At 37.6% G+C, this 27,040-nt stretch overlaps 1 protein-coding gene across 22 annotated transcripts in view; it reads left to right on the top strand.

Annotated features, from left to right (window-relative positions):
- Positions 1-27,040, top strand: part of NRXN1 (neurexin 1) — a gene marked incomplete at its 5' end in the record, with an annotated part of 949,216 nt that overhangs the window by 778,876 nt on the left and 143,300 nt on the right. For all 22 annotated transcript variants that reach the window (XM_083350272.1, XM_083350275.1, XM_083350271.1 and 19 more), the window contains one exon: positions 23,852-24,023. In XM_083350272.1, the coding sequence (XP_083206398.1) occupies positions 23,852-24,023 (172 nt within the window). The remainder of the gene's footprint in view (positions 1-23,851; positions 24,024-27,040) is intronic.

Below are 27,040 nucleotides of genomic sequence, written 5' to 3'. Positions count from 1 at the left end.
CTCCCTTAATTACTCATCATGAATCATATTCACCAATTAATTTAACACACAAAGTTTCACTTCCCTTGAAGCGCGCTATTTCTTACCTTCTTAAAATGTCCGGGTTGAATCCCTCCTGCGCTTTTGTGATTCAAAGCTAAACAGTTAAAGCAAAAGGCTGCCTCTTATATTGTCAGTGCAAAAACATGTCAATGTTTGCAGCATTGACAAAGGCTTCAGAATCCTCTCCCCCCTCCCCCTTCGTAACAAGAGACCAGCTCTGTAGAGCTTTACAGTTTGCAGGTAGCTTGTCTACTCTTATGCATCAATAGAAAAGCAGTAGACTATACCTCCCCCAAAAAATATATCGGTAGAAAATATATTCTCTGACTGAATAGAATTTCTAGAAATGTAAATTGGTATGCCAAATTGTCATCCTTCCTGTACCTTTTTGGCGCCTCATATTAATAGGAAATAATTTCTGAGAAATTCTCATTGTTGGACTTAGATCTGCTCAGTTTCAAAATGCTAGGCATGTATGTGTGAATGTTCTACCTTTTACTATGCAGTAATCCAGGGGTCTTCAAACTTGGCCCTTTTATGACTTGTGGACTTCAACTCCCAGAATTCCTCAGCCAGGCAGTTGAAGTCCACAAGTCATAAAAGGGCCAATTTGAAAACCCCTGCAGTAATCTATCCAGTGATCATCTGCATCAGTAATATTAGAGAAGAATCATGATGCTTTTTTTTCTACCAATGGGGAGTCCTGCCCTAAGAAATGGAGACTTCCTTTTCCCTGAAAAATTGCAGAAAAAATGTCCATGCCTTTCTCTACCTTTAGGCTTGGTGGAATAAGCTAATCACCATGTGTCTTCAATATTGTGGGGGCTGGCCAGAATAACATACTGAGTAGAGGCATCAGCAGTATGATGAGCAGTCTGTTCCACATGAATCATATGCCTCCGGACAAACTATTCGTGGCAGTTTTGGTTCTTGCAATAAGTGCCTCCCTCGTGTAGTCCTTCCTATCCCATGAGTCTGACAGACTTTGTGGAGGCAGCTGCAGTTAAGGCCAAAAAAATATGGCCCACGGGTGTTTTCATATGTAAAGCTGCCAGTGGAAACAAAGAAATGTACGCAAAGCCTTGCTTAATCATTAGGTCAATACTGTCAGTGCAAAAGCTAGGAAAAAAGTTTGACAATATAGATGGATTAAACTTCAGCTATGAAGACCTGACACAGCATTTGCATGATCCACTTTACTTTTCCAATGTTCTACGAGTACCCTGCATCTGATTCTCAGTGGGATGATTTTACTGAAAACCAATTAAAAAAGCAAAAAAGGGCAAAAAATTCCCCACTTTGACATTAGAACAGGCCAAATTATCAGACACTATCCTGTGAGGGGAAGGACAACTTTCCAGTTTCATAGTCTTTATAGATTGTAGCTCTCTAGGGTTCTCAAACAAATGCTTGCTAAATTTCCATTCCACAAAACTTGAAGTTTGGCAAACATAGTTCCAGTTGAAAGATGACACTGGTCATGCAATGGTCTATTTGTACAGTTAGGAGGATCAAACAAAATAATTGGCTACCTGAAACAGAGACAAACATGTCAAACATGAGCAACTCTGTCAACTTCAATTTCATTTTGTTTCTGTTCCCAGTCTTCCCTTCATTTTGCCTAATTGCTGTTGTTGTTGTTAGTTGCGAAGTCGTGTCCGACCCATCGCGACCCTATGGACAACGTTCCTCCAGGCCTTCCTGTCCTCTACCATCTTCTGGAGTCCATTTAAGCTCACGCCTACTGCTTCAGTGACTCCAGCCATCCACCTCATTCTCTGTCGTCCCCTTCTTCTAATGCCCTCAATCTTTCCCAGCATTAGGCTCTTCTCCAGTGAGTCCTTCCTTCTCATTAGGTGGCCAAAGTATTTGAGTTTTAGCTTCAGGATCTGGCCTTCTAAAGAGCAGTCAGGGTTGATCTCCTCTAGGACTGACCGGTTTGATCGCCTTGCATTCCAAGGGACTCGCAGGAGTCTTCTCCAGCACCATAGTTCAAAGGCTTCAATTCTTTTGGCGCCTATCAGTGTGCAATTCTTTATATAATCCACATAAGCGTGTACATTCATCTTAATATACACATTTTGATATGTACTATTCCACACGTCTCATAATAATTTCCACATGTTCATACTCAGTGTTGCAAACAAATTTTCTCTAATACAGATTGCATTTATATTGGCAGTTTCACTAACAAATAGACTATTGTGTGCATGCTGCCATAATATATGCTATGTCTTTGCATTCCATTTTAAATTGGTAAACTATAGCAAAATTTATTTATTACACGTATTTAGACACTGCTCCTGTCTTAAGACTCTGGGCAGCTGACAAACATTAAATAACAAAGGAACACATTGTAAAAGTACAGTATACATAAATTTTAATTGATGGATTGATTTGAAAAATGCCTCTGCTGTTGTAGCACCTGCTACATGGCACATCCTCCTTTCTGAAATCCAGGAAGCTGTGTCTGGGATGGGCTAACTGTCAGCTGAATCTCATATAGATGTGGTTTGTGCCATGCATCTGTTACATAGTCCTGTGATTATTGTATTATGATTATTTAATTCTGTGTCTGTATTTTGTTGATAAAAGTGTCATACTTACTTATTTTGTGAATTGTTCTTACCTGCCCAGGGTTATCAATGGAAGATGGGCAGTACCCATATAAATTTTCTAGATAAATATAAAGGCAAGTAAGTTTGCATTAAAATGCAAATCTAAAGAGGGGGAAACTGCCTTACCTTTAGTTCAACTGAAGATATAATATTACATGATCTTAGCAAGAAGGAATTAACTAAGTATTAATGTAATTTGCTTAGTTTTGACTTAGTACATTGTATAAAATCAGCCAATTGTAAATTGGCTATAAATTTATGGTTTACAATGTTCTAACAGTTCATAAAATTATTATTTGCTTAATAAATCATAGTTTAAATGAATTATTATTTGCTTAATAAATCATAGTTTAAACAAATCATGTAGCATACAGACACTAGTGGTTCATGATGTGAACAAGAAAAAAAAGAGCTATTTTTAAGTAGTATGATAACTGTCAATAGATAGTCACTAAACTCACTAAGTTCCTTTTGGTATGCAAAATAATGAAATAAACGATGTTGCTGTGTAACATTTGTCCCAGTTAGCTCACTTTCAGGTGAAAGATTTTTCAAACCTTCTTAGGAAGTACCAAGAACTGAACTTAGTGCTAAGGATGCAGAGCCCCTGGTACACCACTGTATTATTTCTGTTCCTCAGTATATAAACATTTAAATTTCCTCATTAATCAAGGTATCTTTCAGCACAGAATACAAAGAAGAAAAGGTTATTTTTCCTTATAGAAAATCTTATTGTTAATTCTAAAGTTTATAGTTAAAGCAGTAGCAAGTTGTTGAAAAGTAGAGTAATCATGGAGAAACTCATAGAGGACAACCAACAATATTATCACAAGATTTTTTTAAGAACATTAAACTTTATCATTATTATCTTCAGCAGGAAGATCATCATAAGAACTGTTCATTGCTTTAGATTTGATTCCAATAAGGTGCTTCAGAACCTACTGGGCAAAATACGTAGCACCAGTCTAGTATCCCTTAAAGGAGCTGTTTTTCTGATAGTTGGAAATAGACGCTGTTGCTTAAGATTTATAGATAGGAATCCTCTGTAAATTAAATTCATATCTCTATGCATCCCTAAATACCATCAAGTTTTGGAATTACTCAATAAAAGACTGTAAACCAACAAAATGAGCCCCCTTGGGAATAGCAGTTCTGTGATGAGGTTAAGAGAAAATTTCAAGGTTGAGATTGCTGTGCTGGCACAATGACCTTGCAGTGGTTCTACAGCACATTCTTGAGAATGCACTGTCAATTCTCAGGATTTCAGGAAGGATCTGCATCTGATTGGTAAACAAGAGACACAGGTAAAATATTTGTTCTGTCCAAACAATTTCATAAGGAAATAGTGCGCACCTAAACACTTTGAAGGGGTGAGAAAAAGGGGCCATATATGAAGAGGACCCCATTCAAAATATATTTCAGTAAATCAGATTCATTGATCACTTGCATTCAAGATAAGATGGCTAATAATAAGCAATACAAGAAATGCTAGTAATTAATTTTAAATATCCCTGTCCACTCTTTTAATAGGGTCATTGGTTTCAACCAAGAGAAAACAGTAAGAAAAAAAAATACAGGTAGTCCTTGACTTGCAACTATTCAGTGACCACTCAAAGTTATGACTGTTTTTCATGCTTAATATCGTTGCAGCATCCCCATGATCACATGATCAAAATTCAGACGCTTGGCAACTAGTTTGTATTTATGACTGTTGCAGTGTCCTGGGGTCATATGACAACTTTTTGCGACCTGACAAGCAAAGTCAATGGGAAAGCCAGATTCACTTAACAACTGTGTTATTAACAACTGCAGTGATTCACTTAATAACTGGGGCAAGAATGGATGTAAAATGGGGCAAAACTCACTTAACAACTTTCTCACTTAGCAACAGATTTTATGACTGTGTCCCGGGTCATGAGATCACTTTTTGCGATCCTCTGACAAGAAAAGTCAATGGGGAAACTAGGTTCACTTAACAATTGTGTTACTAACTTAACAACTGCAGTGGTTCACTTAACAACTATGGCAAAAAAGGTTAAATGATTGTTAGTTTTCTTAGTAAGAAAGGTTGGAAAAAGGGGTAAAACTCACGTTAACAACTATCTTGCTTAGCAATGAAAATTTTGGGCTTATTTGTGGTTATAAAGTGAGGACTACCTGTATACTGACATGATTCAGTGAGAAGGAAGTCTGGGGAAGAAGGGTTCAAATGAGCATTCTGCCTTCAGCCTCTCGGAAACTCCAAAAGGAAACTACGGTAGCATAGATGCTTAAATAAAAAGGTAAAGGTAAAGGTTACCCCGCACATGTGTGCTAGTCATTTCCGACTCTAGGGGCCGGTGCTCATCTCCGTTGCAAAGCTGAAGAGCCAGCGCTTGTCCGAGGATGTCTCCGTGGTCATGTGGCCGGCATGACTAGACGCCAAAGGCACACGGAATGCTGTTACCTTCCCACCGGAGTGGTCCCTATTTTTCTACTTGCATTTTTACGTGCTTTCAAACTGCTAGGTTGGCAGAAGCTGGGACGAGTAACAGGCGCTCTGTCTGCTACGCGGCACTCAGGATTCGACCTGCCAAACTGCCGACCTTCTGATCGACAAGCTCAGCGGCCTAACCCACTGAGCCACCGCGTCCCTCTAGATGCTTAAATAGGTGACCCTAAAAGGCGAAGCTAAGGCCTCATTGGATATAAAGCAAATCCAAGCTGAATTTCATCATACTTTTTAAAGTTAGATATGCAGCAAGCAACCCTTTTTGTTTTTGTTATTATTGTGTGTTGTTTTTTTAAATGTATATCAGTCTCAAGCTGTAGATACTGAAATAACTGATAGCTAAAATAACTGGATTTATTTCATGACATCTTTTGTGCATTAGGAAACTAAAAGAGGCTTCCCAATTTGTGGTATTTTGATACCCCATCTAGCAATAAAAGACAAGATCTATTTTTGTTTTTGTTTCTAAAAGGGCAAAAGCGTCTAGGTTCTTACCAGTGCTGTTTCAATACATCCACCGAGGCCTGTCAAAAGTATTGTATAGATTGTTCTGCAGTGATTCCTCTTCAATCTTCTATTTAAAGAAGCATTTTTCCTCAAGCAATAAGAATTAAAAAAAACCTCAGTAACAACTGCAGAACAATTTGATGCTGCTATTTTCTTGTTTACTGTACTTTTCTTGCCCTTGAGAATGTTTTGCTGGCAAATTAACCATAACAGGAGAATACAGAAGAATTTTCCTCTTTTTATAAACAGATAGGAACATCTAGTTGGCCATCCATTTTATTTGGAATTTCCCCTACTGTACACAATTTTGTACTCAGAACTCTCTAGCGGGCACATTTTACATGCCATTTCCCTTCATACTGTATATGCAAGAATCATAAAAGTGAACTAGCTAAATAGGGACAAAGACTCTGAACCACAGCTGGGAACAAGATATAAAAATTCAATCACCAATTTAAAAAGTGTAGAAAAAGGCTGATTTGGGGGTTACTTCAAATCACTGTTATTCTTCAAAACAATATTTTGAAACAGAAATGCTCATTCATGTAAATTCAGTTTGATCTTATTAAATTATTTTTGCTACAAAGTTGCATAACTGATGTTCAATATGTCAGGGACATGTTTTTATATGTTTCAATAAACAAAGTGGCCCTTGTAAGATTACTGACTGCCAAAGATGATGCCAAGAAAAGAACACATTTCTTCCTTATTTAAATATTCTGAACTGTTAGAAAAATGGGTGCTATATTGCAAGGAAGTACCACCTGGGCATTTGTTTGATCATAATGGGAGATAACATATAATTTGAATGTTACTCCTGGGACCTGATATTCCCAACCTCCAACTCCTTGCTTGTAAATTTCCTTATAGGAGTTATAAACACCTTTTGCCACAGCTGATTTTAGCGAATGTCTACATTTGTGTAGGTTAAATTTATATCAGTAGATACTTTTGCTAGTCTGTTGAATTTTGCAAGTAAGGGTACATTATAGATCCACTATTCATTTTATTTTTATCTTTTTTAAAATTAATTTGGTTTCCTCAAATAGGTTGAACTGGGAGTTGATGGCAAAAAAATTCCACGCTATAGAGATGCAGCTAGTTTAAACACTTCCCTTGTTTGTTCAAAGTACAAATGCACCACTCATGGTATTGTGCAAATGTTTTTCCTGCTTAGTTCACTGGCAGAGCATCTGATTTGCATGCAGACAGCTCCAGGCTTATTTCCTGTCTGCTTCAGTTTCAGGGCCTTCAATAAATAGATTTTGGAGAAACCCTGCCAGTTAGAATAGGTACCATTGGATTGCCTAATCCAGAACAGGGCTCTTTCAAATTCATATGTTCATTGTCTTCATTAATTTCATTGTCCTTCATGGTTATGTAAACCCTTCTCATTGTTATCAAGGGTTGACTTGATGTCATTGACATCATCTTGAAGGCAGAAGGGAATTGTCATCTCTACCCAATGGTTCTGCTGCAGGAAGCCCATCTTTCCCCATTGTTTACATTACTGATCCTTAATAAAATAAAATCCATGCCCGTCTCTCTTTTCCTCTCCACTCAGTTTAAAAAAATATTTTTATATGGCCACCTTAGTTCATGGAATTATTATCGATAAAGAGACTTTATGAATTTTGTCTTTCTTTTGTTTGAGGTTCTGGATATTTTTCTTTATTTCCAGTTCATTGCCATTTTCAGAACTAGAAATGGCAAAAATGATGTGAGAGCAGCAAATGGTAAAAAAAAAAACCCAAACTTAAAATAAGTTGGGGAGGAAGGATGATGTAGAAGTCTTTTTCCTACTCTCATTTTATAATCTCCGACAAATGCTTCTGATAGAGTATATTAATGTGTGGACATAAAGATTAAGTTCTTTTTTTATTTCTGATTGGTGATGAGAATAGAGCATTAGTCTTACTATCCTTAATAATGTTCCTTTTTATGGAGGCTCCTTTTTAAGGAGTTCCCTTTTAATGAGCCTTCCATAGGATAGTGAGACTGCTTGCAGAACGGTGCAAGGTGGCCTCTATAGGAAGTCTGGCCTCACATTGGCTAGGTGTATCTGTCAGAAACTGCTCAAAAATGAAAAGGCAGGTTGCATGCTGCCTGGTGATTGGCTGGGAGCCGGCCAAAAGATTCCAAGACTCTTGTCAGCTTTGCATGCACCAGTAGGCCTGGTAGAGTCAAGGATTCCTGTGCATGGCTGGATGGCAAGCTCCCCTCATTCCCTCTGCTTGCAATCTTCCCCTCTGGCTTCACCATTAATTTTAGGAAGCCATCAAAGAGGATTGCAGATGGTGATCACATGATTCCCAGGGCAAACCGTTTGCCAAGCACCCAAAATGTGGTCATGTGACTGCAATGAAATTGGACTATTGTTGATTCAGTTCTAAAATAAAATCCTGTCAGTTTGGAGAATAGGAACAGAGTAGGAAATTGTATAAGTGGCAGACTTATTTCTTCCTGTCATAATTAGGGTGATACGCATTTTGGACTTTCTCCTCAATTTTTCACTCTCCTGCCCAGAGGAACAAGCTCATTATTTGTGTGACACTCAGCATCAATGGTGACTATAGAACAATAAAGTAGGTGTTTAATGGAGAAGAATTTCCCTTGTCCTCAGAATACCAAAATAATGACTTGGATAATTGTTTCTTCTTGGATTTACAAAGAGGCTTGCTAAAGCTTTAAAGAATTCTCTGTGGTAGGACAAAAAAGAAATGAAGAAAAATCAAATGCTACAACAATATTTGAATGAACTAAATATTAAGAGTGTTAGAAATAAAAAGAAAGAATATAAAGTTAGTTTATTTGATCAAGATTGAAATAGATATGTTGTTATCTCTGATAATCCTAAATGAACTTTTGCTGACCAGGACTGAACATTGAAGCTTTAAAGATTTGTTTAAAAATGTTTGAAAAGAATGGGCTATGGGAAGAAGATGTCATTTATTGTACTTTAGGAGAAGGTGATATGTTACTAAAATTGTATATGCTTGGAGAAGTCATATGTGTGTGTGTGTGTATCTCTTATTATTTACTATACTCTTTCTTTTCAATTCTATTTGGTTTTTTTATTTTCTGCACTTTATATTTCTATTACTTTTAATTTGTATTAGCTCTTAGCATTTTGATTTTAACTTTTAATAAAATTACTATTTTTAAAAAAGAATTCTCTCTCTCTCTCTCTCTCTCTCACACACACACACAGAGAGAGAGAGAGAGAGAGAGAGAGAGAGAGAGAGAGAGAGAGAGAGAGAGAGAAGGAGAAAGACTTTGGTGAAGAAAGCAATCATTTATTGAAAAAGTTAAGGAAGAAGTCTACTTCTTGATTTTCCAGTTCTTGTTCTGATGTCTGCATGTGTTTCATTTTGTGCAGAAGAAATGAGGCAACTCCAAAATATCTGGGGGTCACTTTAGACTGGACCCTGTCTTTTAAAAAACATATTCAGAATATGGCTGCCAAGGTTAACAGCAGAAACAACATTCTGCAAAAACTATGCGGAACAACTTGGGGAGCTTCAGCTCCAACTCTTCGATGCGCAGCCCTTGGGCTTTGCTACTCTGTAGCAGAATACTGCGCACCTGTATGGATAAACAGCTCACATACAAGCATTGTTGATGTTCAACTCAAACATACGATGAGATTAATTACTGGGTGCATAAAATCTACACCTATTCACTGGCTACCAGTTCTCAGCCACATACTTCCCCCGCACTTACAATGACAAGAAGCTCTCATTCGGGAGTATAGTAAGATCCTGCTAAACTCGTCTCTACCCATTCATGCCTATACCTCTGATCTCTTAAGATGTCGATTAAAGTCAAGAAATCCACCACTCCTCACAGCGCTTAAGCTGCTGGCTGAACATCAGAGCACTATACAAAAGTGGATGGAAGCATGGAGTATCTATACCTCCCAAGATATTTCTGAGCATATTAATCCTAATAGTATACCTCCAGGATTTAATCTACCCCGACACATATGGGTGACATACAATAGAATTAGAACGACTCATGGGGTGTGTGCTGATTCTCTGTATAAATGGGAAAGTCACCTTCAGCACAATGTGATTGCGGGGCTCCCTGACAGACTATCCAACATATAGTGAGGGAATGCACTAATAGAAGATACCCAGGAGATTTTAAGGACTTCCTCTGCATAACAACGGCAGCTACCGACTGGATCTCCAAACTCGACATTAAACTTAGAAATGTTATTTCTGTTTTCCTCTTAGGTTTGATAATTGCTTCTTTTTTTAAAACAAAATGTTTTAACTGTTCTAACTTGTAAATATGAAGTGCTTTTAATTCTGTGTGTGACCAGCCATACGCTAAATAAATAAATGTGCAGAAGAGCACAATTATAATATAAGCCCATATCTGTTACCTATAACACTAGGACTTGAGAGCTTTTTCAACTATCGAAGACTAATTTTAAATAGAGTGTTGGAAAATAATTGTTTTAGAAAGGGCAACATTGGTCACAAACACCACTTGAAAAGTTGTCTCCTTTTCAGATAGTCTCACTTTGGCACATTTGACAAATTGGATTATTATTTTCTTTTTTTATTTGTCTGAAGTTAATCAATATTTGATATCCCAATCTATTACTGGATTTTAGCAGTAGCCCTAACCAGGAAGGGAGTAGAAGCAAAATACATTAGCCATCTTTTCTTCTTGTTTTTGCTTGCTTCAGTTACATTTGCAGCCCAGACAACTTTTGTTTGATCACTCAGTATTCTTTGTTCTGTGATATTTATGTATTTATTTATTTTTACCTTTCCTGCTGTACTGAATGATCGCAAATACCTGGTTTTTATGCTGATGGATTGATACAAATAGCTCACTGGAATGCACAGGGAGATTGTTAAGTAGTTTGTTTACGTTTGACAAGATTTGAAGCAAAGAGAAATGTGTCCATGTACAACTAGTCATCAATTTACAACCATTCATTCAATGATAATTCAAAGTTACAGTAATTTATTATTATTATATTTTTATACCGCCCTTCTCCCGAGGGACTCAGGGCGGTGTACAGGGCAATAAATATAAAACGAGATACAAAAGTTAAAAACAATTAAATATTATGCCCAAATTTAAAACAGTAATTAAAAGACATGTTTAAAACCCCAACCGTAACCCATCAAACCAGGTCAGATTGCTCGAATAAATAAGTTTTTAGATCGCGCCGGAAGGAGCGAAGGTCGGGGGCCATCCGGAGCTCAACCGGCAAGCGGTTCCACAGGTCTGGCGTGCCCACAGAGAACACCCTCCCCCTGGGGGCCACCAATCAACATTCTTTGATCGGAGGCACCCTGAGGAGGCCCTCTCTGTGGGAGCGCACTGGACGGAGGGAAGTTGACGCCGGCCGCAGGTGTTGTCGTAGGTAATCCGGACACATGCCATGTAGGGCTTTGTAAGTCATTACCAACACCTTGAATCTCACCCGGAGGGCAACCGGCAGCCAATGCAGCTCGCGGAGCAAAGGTGTAACATGGGAGTATCGGGAGACTCCCAGCACAACTCGTGCGGCTGCATTCTGCACCAGTTGGAGCCTCCGAGTGGTCTTCAAGGGCAGCCCCATGTAGAGAGCATTACAGTAGTCCAGACGAGAGGTCACGAGCGCATGAGTGACTGTACGTAAGGCATCCCGGTCCAGATAGGGTCGCAACTGGCGCACCAGGCGAACCTGGGCAAAGGCCCCCCCTAGTCACAGCTCCAATATGCTCTTCTAAAGAGAGCTGTGAGTCTAGAAGGACCCCCAAGTTGCACGCCCTATCTGTGGGGGGTAATAGCTCACCCCCCATGGTAAGAGATGGAATAATCGGAATTTCCCGGGATGCCGGCACGAACAGCTACTCAGTCTTGTCAGGGTTGAGCCGAAGCCTGTTACTCCCCATCCAGACCTGGACCGCCTCCAGGCAACGGGACATCACGTCGAGGGCATCACTGGGGTGGTTTGGGGTCGAAATAAAAAGCTGGGTATCATCAGCATACTGATGATACCCAACTCCAAAACCACGAATGATCTCACCCAGCGGCTTCATATAGTTGTTGAACAGGAGGGGCGAGAGGACCGATCCCTGAGGGACTCCACAAATGAGAGGCCTCAAGGTCGACCTCTGCCCCCTGCCAACACCGACTGCGAACGTCCCAGAAGGTAATGCTGAACAAAGGGACTAGTTCCTAAAGTTATGGCTGTTGTAGCATACCACAGTCATGTGATCAAAATTTGGGCAGTTGGCTGTCCACCCACACTTACAGCCACAAGGATACTTAAGCTTCACCCACCCACCTATCTCTCCCCCAGCTATGCCTTTTTTGATCCCCTGCACTTTATTGTCCCTGCCACCCTAATTGACCTTTGATGTCTTCTTTCTCCTGCAACTAACCAGAGATGTCCAACCTGGCCCTTTGTGAGGCAGCTATTGGCCACATGAGGTTTATTTCTCCATTTCTTACAAGGAAGCATGATTGCTTCCTTGTAAGAATTGGGGAAGATGACCTCACATAGCAGACTACTTCCTTATGAAGGGCCAGGATAGGCACATCTTAACTGGTAGCAGCAGCAAAAGCAAGAAGACATCAGAAAGTCAGCTGGGATGGTTGAGTGGAGCTCACCAGGGACCTCAGAGTACAAGATGGCAAGGGTAACTTCAGAGCACTTCTTGAGACACAGCGGCTTTGTACTGCTGGTCTGGGCTGCGGCAGCTAAGGGTTCCAGGGGCCATGGCATTCCAAGAAGCCCCTGAGCTGCAGTATATAACAAGCAGGATGCCCCACAAGATAAGAGTGCAGGGTGGCCAAAAGGGCAGAAATTTGGAGGGGATTAAGGTGATCAAGGGGAGTTACATTACTGAGACTAGGGGTTGGGCTCAGAATGGCTTGGATTGGGCTGGGTCCTCAAGTACAACCAGTGGACTTTGGTGAACTACCTCAACAGGAAATGCCAGGCTTGCCATTGCTAAGCAATGCAATCACATGACTTTCTGTTTATGACTGCATCACTTAATAGAAATTCCAGTCCCAATTGTGGTCATAAGCTGAAGATGACCTGAATAGGAAGAAGTATGCTCTTATTATGTCTTAAGTATATCTTGACACTGTTGTATTTAACATGTTCTAAAGTAAAACCAGCAGGAGAGGAGGGCGGGAGTTTGAATGGAAAATCTACACCAGCATCAAATACCGTATATGGCCTGTTTTTAGGAATTTCAATATAGAGCATAAACCTCTCTGCTTTCTTATTTCCACCATCCATATGAAATAGTCCTGTATAGTTTATGTCTTGTGGGATCAAAAGCAACCTTCTCATTATATACTGTGAACTAACACAGTTAGTCTAACAAGGCAATGGTCTTGTAGTTCTGTATTGGGCAGAACAATTGATGTTTTCTGTTCCCAGTGGTAGCCAGGCCTATTTGATATAGGACTCCTATTGCAGTTCTGGTGTTTTAAATTAAGCAGCATTGAAAGTGGGCTTTCTTGCAACTAGGAGAAATTTCATGCTTCTTTGAGCAATGTCTTTTAAGGTACCAAAATGGAGGTGGGTTTGACAAAACAAATTAAGTATGGGGAAATATTATGGAAGTGACCATAATATAATTTTATCTCTAGCAATTTCACTTTCCTTCTGTGCAATGGTGGAGCAAAAGAGGCTTCAGGTACAGAAAAGAAAAGAAAAAGAATGGTTGCAAAGACTATTTAACTATAAATTTTCCTTGAAGCCTCTTTTGGTAGGAGTCTTACTTATGTATATAATTTTGCAGTCATCTTTAGTGCCATTTCTAAGAAAGCTGGGTGAAACAATTGATCAGATCACCTTTTTTCCCCTATCCAATTTACAGTTCTTTATGAAGAAGCAATGTTAATGATTTATCAAGGCCCAGATTGCAACTTGGTAATTCATGTAAGCTATCAATATCAGCAGAATGATGTTATGACCAGCTATACCCTGGATCCTTGGGAAGATCCACATGGTTTATTTTCTTTTGCTGAGGGCAAAAAAGAAACACGGTTTATGCTCTATAGTAATAAATCTGAGTGCTCGTATAAATCTGAGATATTTGGCAGGATTCCTCGGCTATATTGTATTTCAAATTTCTAGCTCTGATTTCTACCTCTGATTTTTTTCTTTTTCTTTTTCCCCCCATAAATTGGAACTTAAATTTTCAATTTCATTAGGTAGAGTCCATATCTAAACCCAAGAAGCTGTTTGAAGTATGATGCTTTGTATTTCAATCATAAATAAGTAATAGATGTGCAGGTTCCTTATCAAGTGGCAAAGGTTTACACTGTGTATTCAAAGGGTTGTTGTTAGCTGTGAAGTCATGTCCGATCCATCGCAACCCCATGGACAATGTTCCACCAGGCCTTCCTGTCCTCTACCATCTTCTGTAGTCCATTTAAGCTCACATCTACTGCTTCAATTCAAAGGGTAGGAGGTGAGAATTAAGAATTAATTAAGATCAAACCACTACACTTGTTAAAACTCAGGTCCTTTTATTAAAATGCATTATTCCCATTTAACAATTTCTGGTCTGGATTGTGTGTGTGTGTGTGTCTGTGTGTGTCTGTGTGTGTTTGTGTGTGTGTGTGTGTGTGTGTGTGTGTGTGTGTGTGTGTAATCACTTCTGATTAGAAGTGATGCCTCAAAACACTGCCTTGGAGCAGCTTGATGCAATGTTCTGAAACATGATGCCAGATGCAGTTCACAAGATCATCATGGGTCACCAGGTAGTTTATAGTCACCCTCATTTCACTTTCCTCATTTCTACAGATTGCATGTTCCTGACCTTTATGTGAATTAGAATTCAATTCAATATCTACACTTTTCTGTATGTATTATTATTTGCGATATATGTGCATGTGTTTATTCAAAATGTGTTTAAAATACGTATTTTAAAGATAGACAAAGAAAAATCTTTCAAGTATTCTTTTTAAACCATTTTGTGTATCAATATGGAAATGGGGAAAATTAGTCTGGAAAATAAGAAACCAAATGTGATAAATCTGCAGTCCTCAGGATAACAGAATAGCAGAATAACAGAGTTGGATTAGGTGTCTAGAATAAAATAGAGCTGGAAGGGACCATGGAGGTCTTCTAGCTCAAGCAGGAGACCCTATACCATTCCAGACAAATGGCTGTCCAGCCTCTTCTTAAAAACCTCCAGTGATAGATCACTCACAATTTCTAAAGGCAAGCCGTTCCACTGGTTAATAGTTCTCACTGTTAGGAAGTTTCTCCTTAGTTCTAGGTTGCTTCTCTCCTTGATTAGTTTCCATTCATTGTTTCTTGTCTTGCCTTCTGGTGCTTTGGAAGAGAGGTTAACACTCTTTTCTTTGTGGTAGCCCCTCAAATATTGGAACACTGCTATCATGTCACCCCAGTCCTTCTTTTCACTAAACTAGGCAAACCCAATTCCTGCAATTGTTCTTCATATGTATTAGCCTCCAGCCCCATAATCATCTTTGTTGTTGTTTTCTGCACTCTTTCTGGAATCTCTATATGTTTTTTATGACATGATGACCAAAATCAGATGCAGTATTGTAAGTGTGGTCTTACTAAAGCTTTATAAAATGGTACTAATACTTCACATGCTCTTGATTCTATCCCTCGGTTAATGCAATCTATGATTGTGTTGGCATTTTTGACTACTGCCATACACTGCTGGCTCATATTTAAATGATTATTCATTAGGACTCCAAGACCCTTCTCACAGTTACTACTATTGGACCAGTTCCCACCTGTTCTATATCTGTGTATTTCTTTTTTCTTGCCTAAATGTAGAACTTTACTTTTCTCACCATTGAATTTCATTTTGTTAGATAGGGCCCAGTGTTCAAGTCTGTCGAGATCTTCTGTATCTTGAGCCTATCTTCTGGAGTGCTGGCTGTTCCTGCCAGCTTGATGTCATCTGCAAATTTGATAAGTTCCCCTTCTATTCCCTGTATATTGCCAGCTTTAGAATGAGCATGGCTGCAGCCATTTTTTCTTTCTCATTTCTAGTTGACACATAGTACAGAGGGAGGAGTGTTGCCAGGTGATGTGCTAGACAAAATAGACTTTCTCTCATGGGAACCAAGGTCATCGGCTTCTCCTGAGTCTGTGGGCTGGGCGTTTCATGAAAAGCCCACCAACAAGCTGAATGCATAGCTTTAGGGGTGGGATTTCTTAACTTTGTATTGGGGAATTGTTATGCATCTCTTCAGACTTGGTTTCACTTTTGAAGTGCCAATACTCTATATCAATAAACATGTTCTTTGAGAAATTTGCAAGCCTTGGAGTTCTGCTTTATTTGTCTCTGTGGATCGGAACCATGACATATATGTTTATATATGTCTGTGTACATGCTATACTGAGTAGAGGTTTAGACAAAATGGCACCTATTGTTCCTTTATTGATATAAAGCTAATAATTCTCCAATCAAATTTCAGTTAAAATTGTAAAATCTGGAACTGATATTTAGAATGGGCTTTAATAAGATCTCAAAATTTTCAAGACTGTCTTAGAATAATCGGGATATTTATGATAAACTCCTGGGATCCAAATATCTTTAATATTAAATAACCTAAAAATAGTCCTAGCATTGGGCTACTAGACTTCATTTCCTCAAGCAGCAGACATCAGCAGTTCTTTTTTTTTTAATCACAATTTTCATGGGTAAAGATTTGGTCCATAAACTGTCTAAATAATTCATTTATTACATGAGAAAGAAGATATTATAAGAGGGCCATTAACTGTCTCAAATCAGTGGCTATGATCATTCAGAGCCATAAAAAGCACATTTGAAGCACTTCATCTGTTTTCCAGGCAGAGATTCCATTATAAAAAAGAGCAATAATGCAATGTAATAATTGTAAAGATATAAAAGGATTTAGTACTTGAGTGATAGAATCAGTATTTTTCTTGTCATCAATGTTTATTTCTTTCTGTTTAATGCCTTTAAAATGTGAACTATTCCTCATTTCAGTATCTTTTGCTGTGATTTGTATCTGCATTACAATCACACTGTTTAAATGTCACTAAACATGGGATAAATTTGAACTCACAAGAAGGCATAGAAGGTATGCTTTCTATGGTTATGCGCAAAAGAAAACATAGGGCGGTTGGATGAATGTGTTTAGTGTATATGTGTTAGGTAAGAGAGTGGAAATATATGGAAACATTGTGTGCATCACATGTAGAGCTAGACACAAATTGCCTGTTGAAATTCTTTTAAAAGAATTCTGAGTTAGAGAGTTTTCCTAAATTTCTCCAGAGGAGGAGAAGTTCTCCAATAGTTTCTCATAGGAGGGTATCCACTTATCAATAGCAATATTTTCATTGTTTCTGAGGTTGCTTAAAAAAGTGTCTTCACTCATGATTTAATGGAAATATGGGAGATCTCCTGGGTTCTACATAGCTGGTGAGCTAACTATAGAGTAAAAATCAGAGTACTGGAATAACAAGCAGTGGAAAAACATAGGAGTCTCTTTTCTCAAGAGGATGGTGGTGGTGGTGATGATGATGATGATGATGATTGTAAGAGATAGAGTATAAATGAAAAGAGATATGAATGTGACCATACTTAATGTGAGTAGTGAGCCATGGCAAGAGTTACGGCAAGAACTTAGTAGTTCTGGAATTGGTCTATTGAATTTTCTCAGAGTCAAGAAGGAGCAAGAGCGCTCATGATTATCACCTCAGTGAATTCAAGGAACATGCTTAACAACTTTCAGAGAAAAATGTTTGCTTGAATTGGGACTTCCATAGGTACAGTAGGTTTGAAGTGCTAACTTGGAAGCTAGTCAAAAAGGAATGCTATTCCTAGCTCCCAAATATTATACAATTCTACTGAACTGATTGTTAATGTTAGATCTGCAGGGGGAAATATTCAGGGATATTTTCACAGTGAAAGTACAGCTCTTGCTGAGTTGCTGTCTGCAGAAAAAAGGTCCAGTACCAATTTCTACAGTCCTTGGCCTTCCTTCTAAGTAAATGAGCTGTGGCGGCAAGAAAGACAAGGCATATTTGCCTTCACTTATTTTTCCTTTTCATGTTTTGCCAAAGGGAGCTAAATACACTGTTTTTTAAAATATGGACATTTTTGTCTGTGTGTTTTCTTAGAAAGTATTTTGCCTGATCATTTTACCCTTTTAATGCATCTGCCATTAAAAATTCTAGAGGACAGAAACAAATTCATTGATCATTGGTGTTATCACAGTGATGTTAACTCATAGCAACTATATAGATAGATTTTTCTGTATGAAAACTGTCCCTAATCTTGTTTTCAGGTCTTCAAGGGTGCACTCATATTCCTGTAACTGAGTCCATCCACTTTGCTGCTCTTCGTTCTCATCTTCTCTTTCCTTCCACCTTCCCTAGAGAACTTGGTTGCATAATGCAGAGTAAAAGAATCCATTTCTTTCGTATTATTTTCAATTATGCTTCTTCAAGACAGAAGACAGAATAAGTAGGCAGGCACAAATTGTACTTCTACTTATGTGATGGTTTTCTTTATGTTTCTTTTTTTTAATCATTTTCTTAGCCATTTTTTTTCCTCTAGGCACTGCTACCTTACCTACTTAGCAATATCATGCAACACATTTGGCTTTTTTTCTTTTAACCTGCCTGCCAGGCACAAAGCAACTAGGGTGCTCATTACTGATCCTTCTGCTTGGACATATGAATAGCCCCTGGCTGCATATAAAAGGGGATGGTGCTTCTTAACTACATGAATAACATTAAAACAAGGCACAACAGTATCTCTTGGGTATCTGTAGCAAGGTGAAATTTCAACAAAATGAGAAAAAAAGTACTTTGTGACTTGCCTATAACATTGTAGCACAGGTACAAAAAGAACGGTGTTTGTACCTCACAATGCACATTTTGTCATTTGCCATCCTTGGAACATGCATAGAGAATGTGCATATCAAAATTGTAGAAAATATCCCAACCAGTATAATTTCTACATCTTAAATAAATCCTAGAAGTTTAGTAACTTGTGCCTTACTTAGTATCAGTAAGGCACAAGAAAGTGCATAGACTATATTAACACCAAACTCTAAAAACCACTCTACATCAACATTGTTTTGGAAATATTGTGTCTTTACAATATAAGCAGCATCAGCAATATCTGTATGAGGAACCAAATGTGTACATACATATACCTTTGCATTAATGCCTGCCAAATAAAGCACTACATATATAAAATCCATCTTCCATATTAATTACTTCTTAGTTAAATAGTTGTAACTTACTAGGCAGGCAGGTACAGCATTTCCCCATGTGACCAAGTGTTTTAATGCAGTTTTGCCTTCAACACTTCACTCCCAGAATCTAAATCTTGTTTGCAGCAAAGATTGGGAAAAAAGTTGGAGAAAGGCTTATCAAATCACAACTCACAAAACAGTAGGTCAGTTGCAGGTCAGAACTTTTTCCAGGATAAGGAGAATGATCATTTTGAATTGTAATGCTTTGAAGTCAAATTCTTACATTTTCTTGATTAGAAGAAAAACAACAACAGTGGTATGTACATTTGATCAGTACACCCCATCTGCCCATCTACTTTCGATTTGTTTTTCATGTATTTTTACATGATAAGTATATTTTGGGCTGCTTAGATTTTCTCACCCAAAGGGAAGATATTCTTTATTCTTAATATTGAAGGAACATAATAGAGTTCCAGGCCTTCTTTGGCTCATTAAAGTAGCGTTTCTGTAATTAAATTTGATTTTGGATCAAATTCCAGAAGGAAAAGACCAAAACAGAACACTGCTTCTTAGATCCTATCTCTGCTTGTACAATTTTTTACATGCAAATTTTAATGAAATTTCCATATAATGGTAACTCTATTGTTACCCTAAACCAAAACTGAATGGCTTTAAATGATAACTGAACTATCAGTTGTAGAACATCTTACAGTCTTTCAATGATAGTTCTTAACTGTATAACTAAGTTTCTTTTAAAACACATTACAAAGAGAGAGATTTGATGTTAAACAATCTTGATATTGAATTATATTATAAATACCAATGTAATCTAAATACAGAAGCAGTGGATATATTAATATAATTTTTGGTTGACGGTTTTTAAAGTTCTCTTCAAAGTTTAATACTATGCTTTACAATAAAATGTGGTGCCATTCACATATGCCTAAAGTTTTAGCCTTGTGAGAGCCCAACACAAGTGAAAAATCTTAGTCCTTGTGAATTTTGAATCCCTGATTTCAATTAGGGTGGACCTTTGTGCACAGATGTTATAGGCAGGATGGCAAGAATACATCTATTCAAAGGTAGCAGGTTCTACTGTAGTGACTTGATGCACAGTTTGTTATTAAGACATTCAAAAACATCCTCTGAAATGCTCAGCTTTCTTAAAGGATTGTCAGATTTCTTTAAAAATTAGATATTTGGGTTGAAATTTACTTCTGAAACATACATTTACATATAGGCTGAGAAAGAGCCTTATGCACTGAGAATTGAGGTAATGTTTTGGCTCACAGTGTCGATGAAAGGGAATATAACCTTAAGTAACCTGGAGATACTCCCTTTTTTCGGGCATTGCAGCTGTAATACAAAAAGTTACAGAGAGTTAGTTGTCAAGACAGCATGGGGACGTTACACCCTCATAATAACACCAATTTTATTCCTACCTGTCTAGTTTAGTGCTGGAGAAGTGAGAACAGGACTCAAATCATAGGAGACTTCTATTTATACTCTTCTAGTATAGTCAGATGCGGTGGCTCAGTGGGTTAAGACGCTGAGCTTGTTGATCAGAAGGTCGGCAGTTTGGCGGGTCGAATCCCAAGTGCCGCGGAGTGAGTGCCTGTTACTGGTCCCAGCTTCTGCCAACCTAGCAGTTCGAAAGCACATAAAAATGCAAGTAGAAAAATAGGGACCACTATGGTGGGAAGGTAACAGCATTCCGTGCACCTTTGGTGTCTAGTCATGCCGGCCACATGACCACGGAGATGTCCTCGGACAAGCACTGGCTCTTCGGCTTTGAAACGGAGATGAGCACCGGCCCCTAGAGTCGGAAACGACAAGCACACATGTGCGGGGGAACCTTTACCTTTACCTAGTATAGTCAATCTGATTGGCTATATAACAGAATTATGTCATCTTGTTCAGTATATAATCACTAAATGGTGAATATGGCTACAGTTCTAGCACATGCTTATAAAGGACTGACCGTAGAATGGTTATATCGATACACAGTTTTGCATTGTCAGAATCATATGGTGACAAATAAACGAAAACTGTGCCAGAGAAACATAAAGAAAGTTTCCATGCCTTCTGCTCTCTTGCATTCATGTGCATTTTTTAATCTTCCTGTGATGTTCAATATTGTCCTTTGTGTTGCTAGTTTTTTGAAGTAGAGATTTTGCCACATAAAAGCATGTATATGCATCTAGTTGCTATAATTTGCATGCACCTGCTTAATTTTTTAAAGGTGTTTTGCTTCTTCTTCTCTGTTTATAAAATGTTATGGGAGCAAGTGGAAGCAAGTAGGAAAGACACGGATGAATACTGAAATAAAAGAGCATCATCAAAATTGAATGGATTTCAAAGCATTTGATTTTGGAGCAGAAAAAGTTGATAAAGTATATGTATTTTATAGTCACATGCCTCTGAGGAAGTTCTTAAATATTTAATAATTTTTGAAAAGAGGTGATTGCTTACAGTGCCAGAGCAATTACATTTTTTGTTTGTTTGTTTTACTTTTTCTGATGAATATGAATAGCAGAGTAAGAAGGTGATTAAAACACACGAATTGCACAATTTGTCATTTCAGTTACTGAAACAGTTTAGAAGAATCCACAATCTCTAACATTTTTGCTTTGGAATTTGTTTACTTAGAAAAAAAATGGTCTTGTTTTTGCTGTCATCTTTCTTAAATATGTTTTAAAATGTCTTTTCTTTTAAATTATTTTTCCCCCTCATGGAGGAAGAATGGGTGACCCCTACTCCAAACTACCCCCAGTAATATTATATATGCCAGGTCAATGAAAATCCTCATAAACTCCTCATGCTCAAGTTAAACCCCAAAGCAAGATAGTGATGCTGAACTTAGCCAGTCTCCCGGGAATTAATTCTACCTGTACTCTGTGGTTGCAGTTTGCATGTGATAAGGAAGTCTGTGCAATCCACCCAACAAATCTACAGTGTTATGTTTAACTAAGAGATATAGTCAAACATGCACATCCCCATCTTCAGCCTAATCTTACAATTATGGCTGCCTGGTAGGAAGCACTGAAATTGTTAATGCTTCTTTGAGGAGGTTTTTCAACATAGAACCAGTGGTGGGAGTCAAATATGTGAACAACCGTTCTCTGTGTGGATGCCGCTTCCGGAAGTCCATTCTGGGCATGGGCAACAAAAAATTAGCTACCGGTTCTGCCAAAGTGGTGCAAACTGGCTGAATCCCACCACTGCATAGATCTGAAATCTACTATGAAAAGTGATACAAGATTGTATAATTTAAAAAAGGAGGATGCAAAAAATTGCATTGAGAAATTTAGAAATTATTCTCAAATAAGTGATTTTCTACTTGTTTTTATACCTGGGAGCTTTTCAAAAGATGCAGCAGTTATATTTATTTATCCAGTTGTTCTACTGTTAACTATTATTATTACTACTAGTACTATTACTTTCTGCTTTTTTCTTTTCAATGTTGCTCCTTTCTACCCTTAGTTTTATCATAATGATTATTCAGAAAAAGAGCATTTTGTTTATCTTTGATGGAAACAAAAATCAATAATTACTTTAGTCTATATTTTTAAATGAACACAGCAAGCTACTCCAATAAGCAGTAAATTCCCAGTTATGAGTCCTTTTTCATAATAATTGAAATAGATAAGAATATTGGAGTGAATTGTTGCCTGAAAGACATGGTAGTGCTTTGAATAGATAAAACTACTTAATTGCCAATAATACTACTACAATTTTAAGTGAAGTGGGTCTTATTAAAGCTAAAAACAACTTGTCCTTCCTAATATTTCAGATTAAGGTCTGTTCTTTCCTTAGTTCAGGTGGTTGGTAAATTTCCATTTGCTACATTGAATAATATAGGCTTCAACTGGTGCAGAATGCAGCCGCGCGGATTGTACAGGGAGTTTCTCGATACTCCCATGTTACACCTTTGCTCCGCGAGCCGCATTGGCTGCTGGTTGCCCTCCGGGTGAAATTCAAGGTGTTGGTAATGACTTACAAAGCCCTACATGGCATGGGTCCGGATTACCTACGGCAACACCTGCGGCCGGCGTCAACTTCCCTCCGTCCAGTGCGCTCCCACAGAGAGGGCCTCCTCAGGGTGCCTCCAATCAAAGAATGCCGATTGGTGGCCCCCAGGGGGAGGGCGTTCTCTGTGGGCGCGCCAGACCTGTGGAACCGCTTGCCGGTTGAGCTCCGGATGGCCCCTGACCTTCGCTCCTTCCGGCGCAATCTAAAAACGTATTTATTTGAGCAATCTGACCTGGTCTGATGGGTTAGGGTTGGGGTTTTAATATGTTTTTAATTATTGTTTTAAATTTTAAATTTGGGCATTATATTTAATTGTTTTTTAACTTTTGTATTCTGTTTTTTATATTTATTGCCCTGTACACTGCCTTGAGTCCTTTGGGAGAAGGGCGGTATAAAAATATAATAAATAAATAAATAAATAAATAAATAAATAAATAAATAAATAAATAAATAAATAAATAAATAAATATCTATTATAACTCCATCTTCTAGCTGTCATATAAAGCAGTATCTGCCTCATCAATATTATCCAACCCAAGAGTATACTACAATGAAATACTGATTGAGAATTCTAATGTTGATCATATTGTTGGTTCCTGGATTTTATTTGGGAAATTGCAATTCTAGGATTATTCCCACAGAGAGGAAGTGAAAAGTCCATTTGAGCAGATTTCTTTAACAGTGCTCTTCCCTTACCCTTCATGGATGTCTTCTACAGAGAAGAAAATTGTATAGGACTTTTGAGGAAGATCAATGTTACCTATGCTATTCTTCCAAAGATTAAAACTGAGGAGAAAGTATCCTTTCAAAGAGTAAACTAGATAAAGCACTGCAACTGAATATGTAGAGTAATTTTTAAAAATAATATCTTAATAATAATAATAATAATAATAATAATAATAATAATAATAATAATAATAATAATAATAATAATATCTTCTCTTATTTCTGGCTTTTCTTACAGCACCAAGGAAAAATCGGTGTTAAATTTAATGTTGGAACAGATGATATCGCAATTGAAGAAGTCAACGCAATCATTAATGATGGGAAATACCATGTAGTACGTTTTACAAGAAGTGGTGGTAATGCCACATTACAGGTGGACAACTGGCCGGTTATAGAACGCTACCCAGCAGGTGAGAATGTAAATACAATCTGATGGATTTGTGGAATTACAGGGACTTAAAAGGTTTCTTTTTCTTTCTTGCATAGGTATGTAAGATCTTTGCTTCTTCAAGATGCCTAATTGTTCTTTTCTGCCTTTACAAAAATGTTTTACCAATTGTTAAAATATAAATTTTTTAGTTTTTATTCATAACATTGGACAAATGAATAAAACCAAGGAGTAAAGATGTCAAAATTCTTTGAAACCAAGTTTTAAATAACAATAACAAGGTATTAATGTATTGGTCTGCTTAGAATAATGCAAAGGCTTTGACAAAAATAGCTTAATATGTTGAAAAACATTTTAAAAAACTGGAATGAGTACTGTAAAATGGTACTTATTTTATAAATTACTATTAAACAGAAATTGTGAAGTAGCAAAATATATTACAGCACTAATTTAAAGAAAAATGGGATTAATTTTATAAACATTTGCTAGTTGTGGTTCACCAGCTGCTTATTTTAAGCTGTCTCATCAAACCTGTCCAACATATGGTTTGTTGCCCCCAAAATATTTTTTTTGTTTCTCATTAGATGAGCTGTGTTATAATCTCAGCAGATCATGAATTATATTAAATATTTTTAATTGGCCAAGCCAACAAACAGCCTTATGCCTTGCACAAATCCACAAAGTTGTACGCTTAATCATATGAAAATGATGCGACTCTTCTGCAATATCATAAATTGAAGAAAATGAATTTTAGGAGAAATAGATACAAAAATGTACATATTTTATGTAGTGTCTAACATAACAATACTTGATGCAAAATGAAAATAAGGAAAACTTGAGTGAGATAAAATATAATGGTTTCATTTCAAGCATTTCTATAATTCTTTTTATAATCAGGATGCTCTGATGTCACTGAGAGATTTTAACAAGATGAAACTAAAGTTCCCTTTCAACATTTTATAGCTAAGGAATCATGCTTTGTAGTCTTACAGCCAGTTTGGGCTGGACATTGCTATTCTTGAGTTCCAGTCATATGTGATAAGAGTCTATATAAAGGAAAAGTTGCTACTTCACCTGTCTTCTATACTCTGAGACCAATTAGCAACTTCATGATTTTTTTCTGGTACTAATGTCAGTTTCCAGTTAATAAGCTGTGATCCTTTGAATTAATGAGTGGCAAGAATGGATTGTGTAGACTTTTGAAGTTTTCCAGTGTTTAGAATAATAACAATGGAACTTCTACTTATTTTTTAAAATCAGCATCTGAGCCCCAATTTTTAGTTCTCTGGTAAAGGATGTGAGTTTAAGAAGCCCTTACTTTAAGTTGTTGGCTGGCCTTCATGACAATTAAAAGAGTATATTCTTGACTATACTTGCTTAATTTTAGTGTCTGTAGATTAACTTATGTTTTTATCTCCTGCTATTAGTTTATTATCTTGTTTGTTATCTTAATTTCTTATATACTGCATGCAATTTGGGGAGCGAGGTTGAGCTTTTTAAAATTAAACTTTCAGTCTACTTTGATTTTTAATGCTCAAAAGCAAGCTTGAAACTGTAGAACAATAAATAGCTCTATGCTGCAGAAAGGCATTTGGATTTACCATTATGTCCGTTCCTGTATTCTTCTCCTCCCCCAGAAAAAGAAAACTCTGGAAATGTTTCATAAAATGTTAAACAAGTGTTCACAGTCTTTCTGTTGATTTTAATAGTTCTTTGTACACTGCAGGGCCTAATTAAAGCTATAGTTTCAGTCATAACTCAGAATTCCCTTGTGCATCTTCTTGCTCAGCTCAGGCCAGTTGTTCTCAATCTTTAATTTTCTTTAAGCTTTTATCAATATCATGATGGTGCCTTTGTAATGGAACAGCAAAAATCGGTGTTTTGTTTTGTTTTTGCACTTTGTCTTGATTTAACTCTGCTATTATAACACCTGTTTTGTTTTTGTCTTTCTTACCTAATCTATAAGCCATATTTTTGCATCTGGACCCTTTTCAGTCAGGTTTCAAGCCCAGATATGGGATCAAAACTCCATTGGTCACATCCATCCTTGGTCTTCTTGATCTGTCAATGGATTTCAAATCATGACATCCTTTTAGGTCGACTTAAGGAGTTGGGGGTGAGTAGTACAGTTTTGTGCTGGTTCACCTCCATCCTCCAAGGCCGGTCCCAATCAATATTAATAGGTCCAGCTCACAACCCCTCCTTTGTGGGCTGCCACAGGGCTCAGGGCTCTCTCTGCTTCTTTTTAACATCTACATGAAACTGCTTGGCAAGGACATCCATCACCATGAAATGAGGTATCACCAATAAGCTGATGATACCTTGCTATATATTTTCATCCTGGCTGAAGAGGATGGATGCAGTGAACATCCTTTCACAGTGCCAGGAGGCTGTGGGAGTCCAGATTGGAAATAACACACTTCAACTGAACTCTAGTAAGACACAGCGCCTGTGGATAGCCCCTATGTATTTAGGAATATTGGTCCTATATAGGGTTGCTCTACCTCAGACCCGGTACCTAACTTGGGAGTAATCCTCTTGGATTCACAGCTTAATTTTTTTTATATATAATGTTTATTATAAAGTTGTTTTACAATTTCAAAACTTTTAATTCCTAAATTATGCTAATTTTAATGTTTAATTTTACTGATTATATTGTACACCAACCAGAGTGAGGGAGATGGGCGGTTAAGAAATATAAAATAAAAATAAATACCACCAGACCACCGACATGGTAGGCAAGAACAATATTTTTATCCATTTTGGAGTGGCTTATGGTTTGCTTGTATATGCAAGCAGTGGCCTACATATTGCAATGGTGATTCTGTGGTCTGTACTAAGTGCCTTGAGCTGACACAGAAAATTCTAAATGTTTCCCACTGCATTACAGTAGAATTCTGCTGTTATCTATTCTTCCTTTTCCTTCCCTTCCTATTCACAGTTAACTTAATGGCCAACATTTCCATGGATTGTTGTGATTTTTTGACTCATTTGTCAGTGATTCCCTCCCCCTTTTAAAAAAACAAAAACCAAAACTGC

The sequence above is a fragment of the Vipera ursinii genome (genome assembly GCF_947247035.1).
Source record: "Vipera ursinii genome assembly, chromosome: 1".
Classification (NCBI taxonomy): Eukaryota; Metazoa; Chordata; class Lepidosauria; order Squamata; family Viperidae; genus Vipera; species Vipera ursinii.
Note: the sequence above shows the minus strand (reverse complement) of the source record. Positions and strands in the feature narration are given on the sequence as shown.